The sequence below is a fragment of the Podarcis melisellensis genome (assembly GCF_964234715.1).
Source record: "Podarcis melisellensis genome assembly, chromosome: 6".
Taxonomy (NCBI): Eukaryota; Metazoa; Chordata; class Lepidosauria; order Squamata; family Lacertidae; genus Podarcis; species Podarcis melisellensis.
The window spans coordinates 49424323-49443112 of NC_138538.1; the positions used below are offsets into that span (position 1 = coordinate 49424323).

General features: G+C 39.9%; 1 protein-coding gene across 8 annotated transcripts in view; it reads left to right on the forward strand.

Annotated features, from left to right (window-relative positions):
- ST3GAL3 (ST3 beta-galactoside alpha-2,3-sialyltransferase 3) overlaps positions 1-18790 on the forward strand; it is a 178899-nt gene that overhangs the window by 24719 nt on the left and 135390 nt on the right. For 6 of the 8 annotated variants that reach the window (XR_014169556.1, XM_081916226.1, XM_081916227.1 and 3 more), the window contains exon 3: positions 17653-17700. The exons of the other annotated variants lie outside the window; for them this stretch is intronic. Coding sequence is in view for 5 of the 6 variants with exons in the window: in XM_081916226.1 (XP_081772352.1) it covers positions 17653-17700 (48 nt within the window). In the remaining variant the exon portion in view is untranslated. The remainder of the gene's footprint in view (positions 1-17652; positions 17701-18790) is intronic. 8 annotated transcript variants of the gene reach the window in all.

Here is an 18790-nt window from a genome sequence, read left to right on the forward strand (position 1 = left end):
AGTAGAATTTGCCCTTTTATTTAAAATGCATCTCTGGGTTATTTGTGGGCCTGCCTGGTGTTTTTACATGAGTAGAATGTGTGCTTTTATTTAAAATGCATCTCTGGGATATTTGTGGGGCATAGGAATTTGTTCCTTTTGTCCCCCCTTCAAAATATAGTCTGGCCCCCAAATAAGGTCTGAGGGACAGTTTGCTAATAGAGCATATTGCAGTAAGGCAGTCTCAAGGTTGCTAATACATCGACTGTAGTGGCCAGACTATCCTGATGATGCACACGCAGCTGTTCCTGGAGTACAAGACAAAGCTGGTAAAAGGCACTCCTAGCCACAGAGGTCACTTGGGCATCTAATGACAAACATGTATTGATGAATGCCCCCAAGCTACATACCTGCTCCTTCAGAGGGAACGCAACCTTTCCAGAACAAGCAATTGGTCTATCTTCAAGGCCTTAAATGAAAGCTGTTGTTGTTGTTGTTTTTTACAAAGCTTTAAGTCTCTATGCTTTAAGTAAGCCGCAGTAAGTAAGCCATAGTTGGAGTAGTTTCTTTGAAATCAGTAGATTTCAGTTACTTTTGACCATTGATTTCAGTGGGTCTACTTTGAGTATGGCTCATGTTGGATATGAAAGCCTGCCGTTTGCTTTTTCTGTGCTGTGTTGCAGAATCATGGCACACACAATATCAGTCTCATTAAGCAATCTTTTAAAGCCCTTTGTAAAGTGGAAAAAGCTTAATGTTCAGTGTCTCAAAGTAGCTATTTGTTACCACTTGAGGGCAGTAGATTTCCTTTTTTGGCATTCTCTAAAAATTCTGTTTAATCCTGATTCCTCCTCTGTGGATGGAACATACAGGTGAAACTCGGAAAATTAGAATATCGTGGAAAAGTTCATTTATTTCAGTAATTCAACTTAAAAGGTGAAACTAATATATGAGATAGACTCATGACATGCAAAGCAATATATGTCAAGCCTTTTGTTTGTTATAATTGTGATATTATGGCATACAGCTGATGAAAACCCCAAATTAACAATCTCAGAAAATTAGAATATTAAATGAAATCAGCAAAACAAGGATTGCAAATAGAGCAATATTGGACCTCTGAGAAGTAGAAGCATGGATATGTACTCAGTACTTCGTTTTGCATCAATTACTGCCTCAATGCGGCGTGGCATGGATGCTATCAGCCTGTGACACTGCTGCGGTGTTATGGAAGACCAGGATGCTTCAATAGCAGCCTTCAGCTCTTCTGCATTGCTCGGTCTCATGTCTCTCATCTTTCTTTTGGTAATGTCCCATAGATTCTCTATGAGATTCAGGTCAGGCAAGTTTGCTGGCCAATCAAGCACAGTAATCCCATGGACGTTGAACTAGGTTTTGGTACTTTTGGCAGTGTAGGCAGGTGCCAAGTCTCCTGGAAAATGAAGTCAGCATCCCTATAAAGCTTGTCTGTGGAAGGAAGCATGAAGTGCTCCAAAATCTCCTGGTAGACGGCTGCGTTGATCCTGGACTTAATGGAGCACAGTGGAACAACACTAGCTGATGACATGGCTCCCCAAATCAACACAGACTGTGGAAACTTCACACGGGACTTCAAGCATCTGCCTCCCATTCCAAAAGAGGACTTGGGACCACTGAACAACAGACCAGTTCTTTTTTTCTTCAGCCCAGGTAAGACACTTCTGACGTTGTTTCTTGACAAGAGGAATACGACATTTAAAGCCCATCTCCAGGATCTGTCTCTCTGTGGTGGCTCTTGATGCACTAACTCCAGCCTCAGTCCACCCCTTGTGAAAGTCCCCAACACTTGAATGGTCTTTTCCTGACAATCCTCTCCAGGCTGCGGTCATACCTGCTGCTTTGTGCACCTTTTTCTTCCACACTTTTCCCTTCTGCATAACTTTCCATGAATGTGCTTCGATACAGCACTTTAGGAACATCCAACTTTTTCTGCAATTACGTTTTGAGGCTTTCTCTCCTTATGGAGGGTCTCAGTGATGACTTTTTGCACAACTGTCAAGTCAGCAGCCTTCCCCATGATTGTGCTTCCTACTGAACCAGACTGAGAGACCATTTGCAGGTGTTATGGATTCAATAGCTACTGCACCTTTTCACAATATTCTAATTTTCTGAGATTATTAATTTGGGGTTTTCATCAGTTGTACCCCATAATCATCACAATAACAAATAAAGGCTTGACATATCTCACTTTGCATGTCATGAGTCTATCTCATATATTAGTTTCACCTTTTAAGTTGAATTACTGAAATAAATGAAGTTTTCCACGATATTCTGATTTTCCGAGTTTTTACCTGTAAATATGTGTGAAACAGTATGAAATGATGTTCTTTCTGCTTGCTTTTGTGCGCTGCAGCTTTGATTATTAATGTAACATTCTTGCTTTCCTACCTTTTGAATAAAACATCCTGACACTATTCTTCTATCTACCTGTCTCCCAGGTGCTTTTCAAGATTTTTTTCAGTATTCCAAACTGAAAAGATAAATTGGAGGCAGAGTAGTTGGAATGACTCCACATTATTATAGTACACATTGCACTTTGCTTTTTAAAATAATCTGCTTTCCTTTAATGGAACAGAAACATATTCTCTTGTTTCAACCCTGACCACCTCCTGCACATTAAAAAAATGTGCCCCTTCTCCCCCAAATAGTAAAGTTTTCTTTACTGTGCTACTCCTTGCTTGTGGTAAACTTCAGTTTCCTGAATTACAGTAGGGCCTCAACCTAAACACTTAATAATCAAAGTACTTACAAACTAAGCTTTTGCCATCACCAGGGAATGTGTTGTCCCCCAATCTTTCCACTGAAATGCTGTTTTGAATACTGGATGATATGTTTAAAGACCACTGGCTCTCTCTTTTGATACCTTCCTGAGGCCAGAGCCATCTCAGGAGGTGCAAGATGCAAATAGTAATTAGTTCCATTTGACAACCTAGCTATGTTCCTTATTAGGAATTTTTGCATGGAAACCTTTTACTGCATTTGAAAATGTTCCACTACAGCCCTGGGCTGTTGGTGTTGATCACAGATGTGTTTTGATTTACTTGTGTGGTGGCTGTGGGAGGGCTGGACAGAGACCAGTATGTAACCAGGACAGTTCAACAGCTGGATCTGCTTGCTATTTCTTGAAGATTGTGCTATGTCCACAGTCCTATTAGAGAATTGCTGTGCTTCTGCTTAATCTGGTTTTATTGTTGCTCTTTCTATACTTTCCTTATTGGGGAATGTTGGAAATATCTAATGTTTCTTTAAAATTTGTATACATTATTATCAATACATATATAATAAAGAACCCCCAAATAAAAGGAAGAGGTGATAGACTATGTAATAAATAAATGAAATATATATGAAGATTCTCAATACCAAAAAACATAGATACACATTTACTATTTTTGCTTGGCAGCACCAACACTCTGGAACCCCTTGCTTACTGACATTAGGCAGACACCTTCACTATGTTATTTTCAGTGCCATATAAAAAACGTTTTGTTTTCATGTGTAATTTTATTTTATAATGTATATTTCAAACTGCTGATTTGATCTAAGTTTCATAATTTTTTTAGGTTAACTTGTTTTTATCTCTCCTTAGTAAGCCGTTTAGAAGTTTTTATGTTTAAAATTCCATATTATAAAGTATGTGTATTGGTTTTGTAGATCTTATTCAAATTATGTGGCATTAAATAATACATACCCCCCTTTCAAATTTGTGCAAATAGGTTTTGTTGGTTCTAGAATATAAACAAACATCTTATGCTAACTGTTCTTGCAATTGGAATTAAAATTATTTCTGTTTTTGTAAAACTTTCATTATTAGTAACTGGTAAATTAAAGGCAATGATCCTTTAGCTTTGGTAGTTGTGATCTGTTTTGCAAATTCAGAAATTGTGTGCTTCATTTGATTTGATACATTTTTTTAAAATCAACAAATAAAAATTGCCATTTCATTTTTCAAAATACTGAATAACCACAAGATCATCAGTCTTTAATGGGCACTGCAGAAGCTCAGTGAGTAACATAGGGTACAGTGAGTAACGCTGGGTACAGTGGTCTTGAATCTGTATTCAGTAACACTGGGAGTCAAGATTGTGCAAATAGCAGTCCTAAATAATTTCTGAAAAATTAGCAGAAAAGGGGACAGGGCAGCCTGACAATTTCAGAAATATATTTCAAGGAATGAATGGAGAAACTTTAGGATATGTTCAATTCAGTCTTGAGAATTAAACAGTTATGCAATTCATTGATGGTATGAACAGGAATACCATGAGTAAGGACTCTGTTACATATTTTCTGTTTGTTCTGCAATGCGCTGTCCACATGGAAGAAAGTCTCTTCTGAGTTCAGTGCATATAGTGGTTACTTACAATGTTTCCTGAAATATACAAGGAATTGGAGCCTGAAAAAGGGCAAATGGGCTCCCTGTTTAATATATTTATATCCATGCATACTAGACTGTGCATGCCAGGACTCTAACCTCTGCATTCTGGAGTCATATATCTTGGGAGCTTTTATCCAAGAAGCAAATAGATTTAAATAAAAAGGAAATGTGTCCACTTATTTTCCACCCTGACTGCCCACAGAAATCTGGGTTGTTTTACTCTGTTCTCTTTTTGCAATCAGTGTTGTAAGTACTTTACAAATTCAGCATTTGTTTCCAGTTTTCCCCTCCTGAGTCACCCTCAAATGCACTTAAGGTTTTTGCCTCATACTGGCTTAACCAAACAAATAAATATTTGTCATATGGACTTATTCAGTATTAAACAGTTATTGGCATGATTTTCAACTGCTGTTCCAAGTGCATACCTTCAGTTCCTTTAGAGAGTTTATTTACTATACATTAGGCATAAATGCCTGATTGGTAATGAAAGGTAAGAGGAGAAGCCTTGGCAACAAAAGCCTGGAAACTTTTCTTTGAGCCTAAACACAGATTTCAAGTGCCCGTAGCCTGTGATTCTGTGCATACTTAGAGGATGCACAGATTGTGTCTTGTTTGGAGGGAAACAAAGCACAAGTGCTGGGTTGCATGTATTGCTAAGCCATCTGCTCCAGGGTTTGTTTCCCTGTTTGACTGAGATCGGAGTCAAGTGGGAGAGCTTGAGCTGCATGTGCCAGCACACAGCTTATGGACAGCATGGTTAAGCAAGCCATAGCTTGTGCCTTAGCACTGTATCAAAATGTGGTCCCTGCCATTTAGGAGTTCTTTTTCTGAATTATTCTTAAAGTATTTCTGCCAGAATCAATTATGCTTATTAAATACATTTATTGAAGGCATTTATCACATGCACATAAAGTTGGATGGGCAACTTTTTTGGCCCTGAGGGCCAGAGCTAGTGGTGGTAGATCAGGGACCATATACTCATTTGTACACGTACACACAGACACACTCATTCCCCATAACCTTCCCCCTCCCCACCAATGTCTGTCTCTGTCTCTGTCTCTGTCTCTGTCTCTGTCTGTCTCTCTCTCTCTCTCTCTCTCTCTCTCTCTCTCTCTCTCTCTCTCTCTCTCTCACACACACACACACACACACACACACATACCAAACCAAACCAAACCAAACCAAACACAAACACACTTTTATCTCAGCATGAGAGGAGACATGCAATGGTATTTTTTAAAAAAATCCATATACAGTTGTACCTTAGAAGTCGAACGAAATCCGTTCCGGAAGTCCATTCGATTTCCAAAACATTTGGAAACATTGGCTCCTTCAGCTAATTGGAAGCCGCAGAAGCCCCAGTGGACTTTCAGCTTCCAAAAGAATGTTTGAAAACCGGAACACTCACTTCCGGGTTTCGATTGTTCAGGAGCTGGAACGTTAGACTCCCAAGGCGTTTGGGATCCAAGGTATGACTGTATCCCTCTATCTCCCCACTCCACTCCCTATCTCTGGAGTGCTTCCTTCTGCTTTCCCTCATTTGGATTGTCTTTCTCCACTGCGGTGCTGAGTTCCATTCTGATCTTGCTTCCTCTTGCTACATCTTGCTGTTGTCTTCTTTCTTCTCTTTTGATCATCGAGTGTGCAAGGTAAAGTGTTGTATAGATGCTCTACCTGGCACATCTATGGTTGGAGGAAGCAAAGAGTAGGGTAGACAGAGGGGGCAACGTTGGCTCAGTTCTGTAAGGGAGGGGTGTTTTCTTTGGTTGTTGTTTTTTAAGTAATGGGTGGTTAGCTAAAGTGAAGTTGCTTTGGTGGCAGGGACGGTACCAAATTCAGCTGTGGCCGTGGCAAATTTAGTGGCAGAGGCGGAGGTAAATTTGACAGCAGTAGAAAACTGAGAGGCATCCAGCTGGCCACATGGGGCAGGGGGACAACTATATGTAGCCTGTGTTTTGCTCTTTGTGGTGTAAATGTATTATATATTTTTATTCAGGATGACGTGTCGCCTTCTGGATTGTTCACATAATTGATGGGGTCATTTTTAGAGAAGTCATGGGACTATCCCAGAGTTATCGTGACCTTTTGTCATGGATGAATGTATACTGGGAAGGAATATATTTTATATTGACACTTGGCAGAAACAAGCATTTCAGAAATAGGGATCCTTTAAATAGAAATATGTACTCCATGTTCCTTCACTTTCACTCATTTTTGTGTGAATAGTACAGGAGTTTGTTTTCAAAACCTGCCTACGTGATTATGGATGTAAAATCCAGATTTCTTTGGACTTACCCATTTCTGAGTAAGGTGAACACTCGGCTCTGAATAAAGATACTCTGCTTAATGAAAACAGATAGTGAATTTCAGCAAATCTGCTCTTGAAAGTTCATGAAATTCCAAACTGCTAATCTTAAGCAGTCTTACTGGACTCTTGCTCCATGACCTCAAAGCCACTTTGCACATATGTACACTGAAAATTATTTACATACATGTAACATTGGTGGAACACATATGTGTTTACCATAGCATGTATTATGTGCCAGGGAGTTGGAGATTTAGCCACTGTTCCTTGTCACATGTATATTTGATAGCAAATGTCCTGGCTGCCACCCAACACATACAGACAGAAGTTATTACTTGCAGGTAAGAAATAGATGTTTATTCTAGCAAAGTAATGTTACTGACTTGGTAGTCATGATTCAGGAGTTCAGGAGCAGGGCAAGAAGTTCAGAACTAGGTCGAAGGTGATGAAGATGTCCCATCAAGGTTCCGCTTTCCTCCTGCCAAGCTTTTAAAGACAAGGCATGACATGTTCCCTTGTGAGATTCTCTCACTTGTGGGAATGCCAAAATTGCAAGCTCGTGCTCTCTCAGGACAAGAGGGTCTGATCTCACCAAAGGGGGGTGCTTGGTTCTAGGCAACAAGATTGCACCTTCCTCTTCTGGTTCTGCTTTAGTTGTTGCTGTCTTTGGTTCAGCCTCCTCCTCTGCTGATCAAAACCCTCTCCAGCCTCCACTGAGGCTCAGCATTCCACAGGAATGTCAGAGGGGAGAGCCAGCATCTCTGCTCCCCTTTCCAAAGTGACTGAAGTTGGGGTGGAAAGATAAGCCCCCCATCTTCTGCAACCTACGTTCCTACAATTCAGCCCCTGCTTCCCATTTCTTCTTTATTTCTCGGAATCTACCAACTCAAGCCTGATCCGGACAGTGCTGCAGGGCTCATGACAGCAAAGAATGTATGATGTGGCCCTAAAACTAAGTGTAAAAGGAAAGTAAATAAGAGTTTTGTCCAACAAAATAATTACACATGTGGAATGACTTCTGCTTGCACAATGGAAATTTCCTGCTCTCCCCCCATATACTCCCAAGAGTGGGGAACTCCCAGACCTGATCTGGGGGTGCCTGGGGAGGGGAGAGGTAGAGGAATTTCCATTTTATATGTGGAAGTCCTTCCACTTTTGCTCAGTGATTTAGTCGGGCACAACCCTAAGTAGCCACATTTAAAAAATGAAGGAATTATATATTTCCACAATAGCAAATGTTGGATATTCAGTGAACTTTTAAAAGCAGTTCCTTTGTGCAATTAGTTTTTCTCTTTATTCTCTATAGTTAACGGGGGGAAATATAATTGTTCATAAAGTTTACATAGGTTAGATCTGGCAAAGGTGAACAACTTCATAGCCCAGTTGCAGGACTAAATGAAATGAGAAACCAACTTGATAGGCTGAAGTGAGCTTCTTAGAAGCTGTTGCATGCTTTAAAGTTTCATATTTACTTTTATGCTCCTCCCAGCAATATATTTTGTGTATTGTCAAAGAGGACTTCTGCCTGCTTAACACTAATATTCAGAGTTAGATACTTAAGTGAAAATTGAGAGGAAAGGACTTCAGAACTGAATATTGCACATAAAAGACCTGCTTCTGAAGTTAATTATTTGCTCACCCAAGAACTAACATTGCACATAAGGGTTGAATCCAGCATTTCCACAAGCAAAATTCTGCTCCTGGGATGCTTCTGCTGGCAAATTAGTTTCATGGTTTCCTCATATAATTGTAGGGACACTCAGGAACAGTGTGGAGGTGGTGAGGAGGCTGCAAAGGAAAAGTTGTCTATGAAAATGGCCTGCCCCCATTTCCCCCCGTGGGAGTCTTTGCTGGATTGCAGTCCCATCCGTGAACGGAAGGAACCCTTCTGTTCATGGAAAGGCAACTCAGAATCCAGTCCTGTGATGTTAGTTGGCTTTGTGTGTACCAGTTGCATAAATGTGTTCCAGATTAGGTTTGCCTCTACATAGACATCTTATAGTCTACGTTCATTGTGATGATGTCACTTCATTCCAAGAGATTAAAGCCCACTAATGTTACCCTCGGGATATTTATGTTGGTTGGAGAATGTGCCCTATGAGAAATTGATGTTTTATAGTTTTTGAAGGCAAAAAGAGAGCAAGTGCTTAGCTATTTGTTCCTTATGCCGGTAGAGGGCACTGCTGCTATATATTATTGCATTTGGAATCCGTGATGAAAAGTTGAAACCTGTGAAAAATTGCATAGAGCAGTTGGGGAGTGGGCTTGCGGCCCTTGCTTTAAAGTTGTTGGAGCCTTCCTATTCCCTTCTGTTAGCTTGAAAGTGGATTCCCATATGGATCTAGAAAGCTGTCTTGGACATTGTGTGACCGAGCTTTCTTCTAAGGGAGGCTCCCCTTTGAAGGGACATACTGTACGGTAAATAGCTTTTGTGAGGATGGGTAGACTTCTGGTAGCTGTAAGGGTTTGATGTGCTAGAGTAAGCCAAACCCTCAAGCCTCTGTACTTGCTACATTTGCTCGTTAGAATTGTATCTTGCTTGTGCCCACTTCTCTTTCTTCTTCCCATTTTATGTGCCACTAATATGCCTCCTGTGCACACCAGTGGAGGCATAGTAAGCAAGTGGAATCGTGCAGTTCCCACCCCTATGCATTAGTGCAATTTCAAATAATGCTCAAATTAAGAGTGAAACCCCCGGGTGCAAGGCTCTGTGTTTGGGGCTGAATCACCAGATGCTCTAACATGTACTGTCAGGCATCTTTTTGTTTTGAGAAATGAACAATCCTCTACATGTTTATTCAGAAGAAATAGCATAATTTTTAAAGGGGCTTACTTCTAGGTAAACAGGTACAGGATTGTAGCCTTAGTCAATAATGTTTGTTTCATAATTTGAAAATAGTGTAAGGGATAATGAATATGCTTATACATTTAGATTCCCGCAAACTGTCAACATATTCAAAAGAATCATTTGGAAACATTAATTCAGTATTCCATTTGATCTTAATGCTCAGTTTTTATATTCCCACACCTAGCAGAATTATCTGTTGTTTCTCTCCTCTTTCTCTACTTTTTTTAAAAAAATAAAAATATACATTTAGAACTACATTCTGCCCAACATTACTGTCAGTGAAGAGCAGTATATCTTTGTCACACATGCCCCCAAAGGGATGCTTTCCATAAGAGATTCCCTTTCAGCCCTGAGCTGACTTGGAAATCTTTTAACTACAGAAACTTTTCAATGAAAATTGAATTGAAGAGGGAAGGCAGCTGCCTCATAATACCAAGATTAATAAAATAACTGCTGCCATTTATGAGGTGCTCTGGTACTGGAAATAGCCCAGTAAACCAACATAACTGTAAGCTTGCCAATCCCATGAGAGCATGATACCTTGCCTCTGTGCCTGACATTAACAGGTGGGTGGAAATATTCCAAGACGTGGTTGGGAGGAAATGACAGATACCTTCTCAGGTCTGCCTTTTTCCAGGGTTTTGAGCAAGAATTCATGGCTAAACTGTGTGGGCAGCTCCTATTTCTGAAGGGTTATTCATGAGAGGTTTAGTGACAGGTTTGACTAGAGAAATGGAAGTGTTATTTATACTGAATCACAAGAGATGCTCTGTGAAGGTGTATGGTCAAGTAAACAATACAGAACTCTCAATTCTTGTAGGACTTTCATGGTATTATTGAGCTTCTTCTGTGACCTCAAACATCTCTTAGTTCATTTGTGATTAATGTGTGTGAGTGTTTGTACATGCACTTATTCATTTATAAGATTTCTTACCTACCCTTCACCATAAAGTCCTAAGGTGGGTGACAGCTCTCAAATATACAATTATAGAACCAAAGAAAACCACCACAATTATAAAATACATAAAACCATTCAAATATGAAATGGAAGAGTATAAATTCTGCAAAAGAGGTAGGCACCACAAAACAAAATAACTTAACTGTCAAATGCAAGAGTAATGATATGCAGCTTCAGCTTTCAACATTCTGTGCGTTGAAGACGCTAGATGCACATACATGTGTGACCTTTCAGTAAGTGGGTGGGACCAACAAACCTGTCAAATGTCTTTCCTGTGAAGATCTCATGCTCAGTTTTCCTATAAGCCTCATGCTATTGCAAATCTCTGCTGGAACAGAACAGCCTATTAATATACTGTTGATTGAATAGATGGTGGTTGCTACCAAGTGAAGCTGACACTTCCCCTGCTTATTGGGGCTTATACAGGAACTCTGCAACATGAACAGCTGATGTAGAAGAGACTTGGTGACTTACCACAGGGCTTCCAGATATTTGTTGCTAATCCTCATGGTACTCTGATCAGATAAAACATTTCTCTGCATTTACACTTCTGGATGACATAGGATGTTATTCTTCTCATTAGATCATGTCTTTCCCAAGTGCTAATTTGAAAGGCCACATTGTGGTTTGGTTTTCATACTCAGTACGGTGCAAGGAATGTGGTTCTTTTTGAAAATGTTCCAGCTCTATTTGTCTAGGGCTGGAGTAGTTTGCTTCCTTGTCATCTGCTCTTGTTTAATAGTCTCACAGCCATGCTGCTTACAGAGCTGACTGGTAACTCGCAGAGCCTGGTCTCTGGCTTTTTTAAAATGTCCAAACTTTTCCCATGAAGCAGATCCTTTTCTGCTCTGAGATCATGCTCCCATTTGTGGGAATTTTCTTTCATTTGAGTTTCTTGGCCTCTTGTCAGAGCTGCAGTGGGCTTGCTTAGTTTTTCAGCTTGGAAGCTTTCAAACCAAGTATCTCTGTCAAACGACCCTTAGGCCAAGGAGGACAGCTCTGACCCTGAACTTTAGCCCCGAACTGTGGCTTTTTTATTCCTAAAATGCAAGTGTCTTGATTTGTGGATCTGTTTTTACTTTATTATTTATTACACCATAGGTCACAGGGTTTATGCAAGCACAAGTCTAATCTGTTTGTAATTTTTAGTTTAAAAATATTGCATGCTGCTTTTGGTCTCTGTATGTCATGCCTTTTTCTCTCTGCAAAGTATGTTCACTCCCAGCTTGGGGCAATGATCATGTAAGGCAGCGGAGGGCCAGGAACATCTTACAACTTGCAGTTCAAAGTTACAGCTGTTGTGAGTCAGCCAGCCAAGGCCTGCATCCATGAGGGCAATAGTAGAAAACCAGAGGCATTGACTGGATCTGTTCAGTGTCAGCTTTCATTGAATAAATGTCTTGTTGAAGCCCTTGTAATGAAGAGAGAAGTGGGGCACTGCCACTTCATACAGAAAGGGTGTCTGGGAGAGCTCTTAGTCACCAGATAGTTTAGTTTATCTCCCCTGTTTCGCTCTTCTTTCTTGTGCTTCAGTCTTGCTTGCTGCTTGTTCGTATTGTCAGCGGAATTGAGACAGGCAAGCTTTATCTGTGTAAAGCTGTCAAGAATGAAATCGCTGACAATTTTCTAGGCAGCTGAGCCAGAAGATTTTAAGTTTTGGGAGATTTTGGCTGCAAAAATCCTTTCTGAGAAACTGAGAAGCATTGTTGCCTTTATGGGAAGAACGTTCATTTGAGAGATGCCTGGCATTGTCAAAGTTTAAGGAAAATCTTCCTTGATTCATAGGGGACTATTAAATTTGGGATAAACATTACTATTTTAAGAGGTTGATGTTTGATCTGCTCTTGTACTTGACAAAGGGATCTAATGATTTCATATCTCCTTTTTGGGCATATCTATAAGAAATCTGTAGTACACATATGCAACATGCACATTTGCATGTTTATTTAATTTGCTTTCACTCCTTGTGCTTTCCTTCCTCACCTTTTACAGTTCACAGAATCACATATTTTATTTCTATATAACTTGCAACTACTGCTTACATTTCAAAAACTAGTTATAAACCATTTGTGATTCTGCATAAACCTGATTTGGAATAATTGCCATGGATATCCAAAGAATTAAAAAAAAATACATTGAACAATAAAAAGCAGTTGCAAGATGGTTCTTTACTTCATTCACAAGGATCCTAGGAAGCCCAGGCCTTACCAACTGAATTGGCTGAGCATCTTTTGGGTTCTGGAACACACACCAATAAGCAGTTAAAATTCTTGTTCTTTATCAGCCAATTTGAGATGCAATACCTCAGTGAATCCTCTCTGTTTACCTGTATATTATTTCAGGCAAAGATGGAATGAATGAACAGGGAACTTTTAAAAAAAGAATGAGTTCTCACATATGTATGTTTGTGTATGCAGATGTAGGCATGACCCATGTATCTCACTATGTGGGAAGAGCATCTTGTGGTAACTATAAGAGATGTATTTTGCTAGATGACAGCTCCTGGATTTTGAGAAATTAGTTTTTTTAAACTCTGAATTTTAAAACTCTGTGGATTCAAAAACTTTTTTTAAAAAATGGGACAATATGAGTTTTCATGCTTTCTTTAGAGCATGGGTAGGCAAACTAAGGCCCAGGAGCCGGAGCCGGCCCAATCGCCTTCTAAATCCGGCCCGCGGAAGGTCCAGGAATCAGCATATTTTTACATGAGTAGAATGTGTCCTTTTATTTAAAATGCATCTCTGGGTTATTTGTGAGGCCTGTCTGGTGTTTTTACATGAGTAGAAGGTGTGCTTTTATTTAAAATGCATCTCTAGGTTATTTGTGAGGCATAGGAATTCATTCATCCCCCCCCCCCACATATAGTCCGGCCCCCCACAAGGTCTGAGGGACAGTAGACTGGCTCCCTGCTGAAAAAGTTTACTGACCCCTGCTTTAGAGCCTTCAGGGTCTGCTTGGATGGCTGCCATCTTTTGTTGGCGAAGCAGTTTTGTGAGCTTGCAAAAACCTGGTGTTGTGTTTTTTTTGCAGGGGTTACCCTTCAAAGGAAGCTTTCTGATTCCAAGTAAGGAACATGCTAGAAAAGCTTTCACCAATCTCACAGTGTCTATGTGCGTGTGAGTGTACACAGTAAATTTAGGTTGAAGCAACTCTGCATCTTTATAAACTTAATGACTCCCATCTTTCAATGCATTTTTAACATAAGAATTGCTTTAGGTACATATGCTTCTCAGTTGGGCCTCACAGGCGCACCTCCAACTTTTGTGGTCCATGGGGGTAATTTAGTGAAACACACACAGAGTAAGACTTTGTAAAGCAATCTCATTTTAAGGAGGTAGTTTATTAAAGTAGAAAATCCAGAATTTATTGGAAATGCTTTTTACAATCAGATGTTTCCGGCTGCTGGATCCTGTTGCTGCTTTCCTTCAGTAAAGGGAATAAAAATGCACCATGGGCCCCTTTCTTCTGTCAGTTTGGACAGGCAACCTGACTGAGGCTCAATCCATAAGTTAACTTGCTAGTAGCTTCCAGTCCCCCTGTTTCAATTCTGCCATGTCCCTCTTTTCAAAAGCATAATACATGGTATACTTCAGTGGGTTTGCGCGTGTGTGTGTGTGTGAGAGAGAGAGAGAAAGAGAGAGAGAGAGAGAGAGAGAGAGAGAGAGAGAGAGAGAGAGAGAGAGAGAGAGAGAGAACACAGAGCACTGGATTGTGTCAGCAGGCCATATCCTCATAAACAGAACAGATCCTGTGTGTGTACAGTTTGTATGTATGTAGAATCTGGCAGGGATTGCTCTCCAATACCTGTACTAGCATGGTTTGCTCCCTGATTATGTTGCCTCAAAAGGGCTGTTGTTTCTGCACCTTTGCAGAGTTGTCACTGCAGTTTGTAAGTCATCTCACATTCCTGAGCGCTGCAAAAGTATGGCTGATGGAATACTTGGAAAGGTTTTATTTGTATCTGCACATTGTGTGGCTGCTTGTGCTTTTGTAAGTTTTATGTAACGTGGAATAGAGCAATTGGAATTGAATGAACTTTGGACCATACCTGAGCAAATGATTAAAGTATCTACATCCCTGTTAGATGTTAAGACTCTCTTAACAGGTTGCCTTTTTCTTTCTCTTGAAAGCAGAGTACTATGAACAGTAGAATAAATAAAGGAACAGTTCCACCTGATGACAATGTGAATAAATAATTTTGTAGCGTGTGTTTCAGTGCAGTTGGCAGCGTTCAGTTCATTTTGAACAAAGGTCCATAAACGTGGTAATAACTCTGGAGGAGGTGTGGGTGACTGCCAAAAAGCCCCGAGTGGCTGATGCAGGGCATTCATAGTACAGACAAATAAGAAGCACCAAAACAAGACAGGATGCTCAGTAGTTGATGGAATTCCACATTATTATTATTTTCAGATACGAATCTGAACAAGGGACCTGAAACTGATGGGTGCAGTCCACTGACTGGCTGGGTGCTTTTGTGTGGGTGTGTATTGAGCAACCACAAACTGGCTCTAAGCCTGGGAACAAGAATAATATGCCTTCCTTGTGAACTGTTAGTAGCTAGAGCAGTTCCTCATAGCTCCTACTATTGGAGTGGGGGAAGAAAAGGGGTAATGCATATATGGTGTGGTGTCCCCATGCAATTTTAATAGGAAGTGGTTATATTAGGCTGCAGGGACCAGTGAAGTGGACAAAGCTACCACTTGACAGATTACTGCATACATTTTCTTAACTATGCTGTAATAACTATATTTACTACCAGCTAGCTTACTGTGTGTGTGTGTGTGTGTGTGTTTATCCTTTTAATAGTGGGGTGTCAGTGAATGGATAAAATATTGTGGTCCTATCGCTGCAAAAGAAACAAAACATACATGGAAAATTGTTACATGTGATTTTGACAAATGTATTCTGAGGGACTCAAATTTCAGACTGGAAAAGCAGACTTAATAAAGACTTTTAACAGCAATCTCAATATTCAGTTTTCTCGGTGTGTTCAGGAATTAACTGTTGCTAGTTGGATGTTTGCTTTTCATTATTTTCCATATCAACTGCTAGCAGATTATTTGGAAAGGACCATATTTGAGTAGACCTTTGTTTCAGGTTGTTACTGAATCAATGATGTATGCAGAATTGGTTCTGTGTGAAGGAGGAGTTTCTCTGATCAACACATTTGCACAATAATACATAAGTAACTTCTAGATGTTAACAGCTAGAATTCTTCCTAATGTTCTCACTTGTGAATTAAAGCTTTATTTTGTGCTTGTAATAATGCCGTGTTTGGTGTAACACAGTTAAAAAGCTGTGTGTATGCATATGCGTTTCCTGTATATGCTTCAATCTTAGTATTTCTGTGAACTAAATCCAATTTGGAATGGAGAAGAGTATCTGGCAGTAGACTTAGCATTGACTGCGTGAAATAGCAGGGCACTGTTCCAGGAAGCAACACATCATGTGTTAATCATGCTTTTTAAAGAATTTATTCACAGATAATGATGTGTGTATAGGAGTTCTAGGAATAGCCACAATCTAGTTAATGTTGTTGTGTCAAGTGGGCTTTACGTCTAGAGCAGATATGCATGATAGATGTTGACACTACAAAAAGTATTACTTCATTGAGTTTGCGAATTACAACATGAGGTTGGAGAAACAACCTTGATCAGTAGGAGCTACTAGCTGGAATTTTGTTCTTTGATCTTGTGATCTTATTTTTGAGATGGAATCAAAATATCGAACACCTTACCTAACACTGACCTGATTTGCATGCAACACTGAATAAATTTTGGTTTAGTGTGTATGAGCAAATGTTTGGATTCCCAGATCGAAGATTGTGCTCCTCCTTTGGTCCTCCTGCTGCTACACTATCTGGGGCTAAGCCATGGTTTGGTTCTGCATTAGGTGAATGTACCAGTTTTGATAATACATTTCTTCATTGTTGTCCAGTGTGTACACTTCTCTAAAGGAGCCACCAGATTAGTGTTGGTCCATCACTATGTTTGGCTTGGGATTACCTGCGGTATGTAATACAAAAACTGCATCAATCTTTTATTAAACTTCAAGTATCTCTGCAGGGCCTGTGGTTTATTTTGTGATTCTCAGAACTCTTTCTGATACAGCATACAATCTGTATATACAAGTCTAAACCTTCAGAATAAAAATGGTTTATTGCTAAACATGATTCTGCTGAAATCATTATTCCTTTGGACACAGAATACTGTATGTCCAAATGGCATGAGGGATATTGCAAGGAAAAAGAAAATGGGAAATGAGTCTTATAAAACATAGAATATATTGGGATCTAAGTCAAACTTGGGAAAATTCACATAATAAAAGTGTCCATCCCTTCCCTCCCGGCTTCCATCCACTGTTGTTGTGGGTTCCTTCTGGTTTTAGGTTTCACCATGTTGCTTGCCCTTTTTTGGAAATAGGGAATTATAAATGATCTTGAATTTTGTCAGTTGAATTCTGTATCTGTCTACTGGCTTCCACAATCTTTCTCTCCATGATCTCTCTATTACATTGTGAAGTTAAACCATGGACAGTGTTGAAACAAAATGTTCTTAGACTCAAGAGGCCATATAATTCCAGTAGTGATTTTAACAGCTATGCTTGTGGTGGCATTTGCTCTTAACGCACATGTTATCTCTAACATAGTCCTTGCTTCTCTTTCATATGTATTAGATACCTTCTTCTACTCACATGATGGAATGTAGCACATGGGTATTCTATGACACAGTAATTTGCTAACCTGTTTGACTAGTGCACTTCATTCTCTCTGTCACAGCATAGGAATAACTCAGAGAAGAAACTGCAAGACATTTGAATAATAACTATGAGGCATTAGTAGCTCCTCAAAGGCAGCATGAAGCTTGCTCCCTACTGAATTTCTGCTGTGGGACAAAAATTAGGTTCTTTTAGGACTGCCTACCCCCTTCCTGGAAGGAATATAATTCTGGGCCAGAAGTATTTTTAATGTTTCACTCCAGTGTGATTGATCAGCTGCACATGTAGCACAAAAATGCCGTGGTTAGAGTTTCTTTGCTGAATGTGTAGCCAGTACACTGATTTTATTGAGGAAGAGGAAATAGGAGCCTCTTGTAAACAAGTAATGGATTTATATGACAAGGGAAAAATGAACTTGTACTCTTGTGTTACAGATTCAGTGGTTCTTTCCTCTGACTCCGTTGGACGTTCAATAGGCTCAGGTACAACAATCCCTCCCCCTCCCTCCCCCCTCTCATAAAAAGACTGCCATTTAATTTATATGTGACAGCCATGTTGGGAGGCAGAGAAGAGGCTGTCAAGCCTAGTTCAGGATTACCCTTCAAAGTAGCCCTTGAAAGAAATCTAGCAGATGAACTCTCTGTCTTCAAAAGGGAATTACTTAAAATTACTTTGTGTGCCATGGCAACTCAAAGCCACTTAGAGTGGACTTCTTGTTTCCTTGTGTTGCATTTTTAGTGCTTCAGTTGTGAATTTGACTAAACATTTGTTCTAAGTGGCAGACACATTAGATGCAGGGTGATACTATAGGACTTTATTGGAGCGATAGGGAGCCTGCTGCCTCTGGATATTACTGGACTTCAGCTTCCATTAGCCCTATCTAGCATGATCAATGGTCAGAGATGATGGAAGTTTAGTTCAACAAAATCTAGAGTGCCACAGATTCCCCATTCCTGCTTTATTGTGTTCCTTGCCACCTCTCCACATTCCTCAGATCAGCTGACCTGTTGATTGCACAACAGATCCACATTGCACAAATGGTATTCCTCCATTCCCAGATGATATCCTGCCTTGTCATGCCATTTGGTGGAAAGGCTGGATATAAATTTAACTAAGGATAATGATAATATTTTTTTCTAGGCAGAGGGTTTAGTTGCATCTAATGTATAAATACACATGCACACCTTACCACCACCCCAACCATACAGTGCATTGTACACTAATTGGAGAAAAATACTCTTCCAAAAGAGAGTTCAGTTAAATAGATCACTTCTCCATTTTTGGGAAGAAATCCTGTTGAGGAATCTGTTCAGGAGGGAAGATGAAGGTATGCAAAGTTTTAAATGTGGAGTTTTAGCAATGTTTGTTGAGACATACGGAGTTTATGAGCCAGGGAGAAACTTCATTTTGCTTCTCGATTGTGACTGAACTTTATAATCTTACAAATTGGAGCCTAAAAACAAATTCTGTCCCTTGGGCCACTTCAGGTCACCTATGAACCAGCACTGCATAGATTGTACCTTCGGAGTGCTATTACTAGGATGGATCAGTGTTCTGGCTCATAGCTTTCTA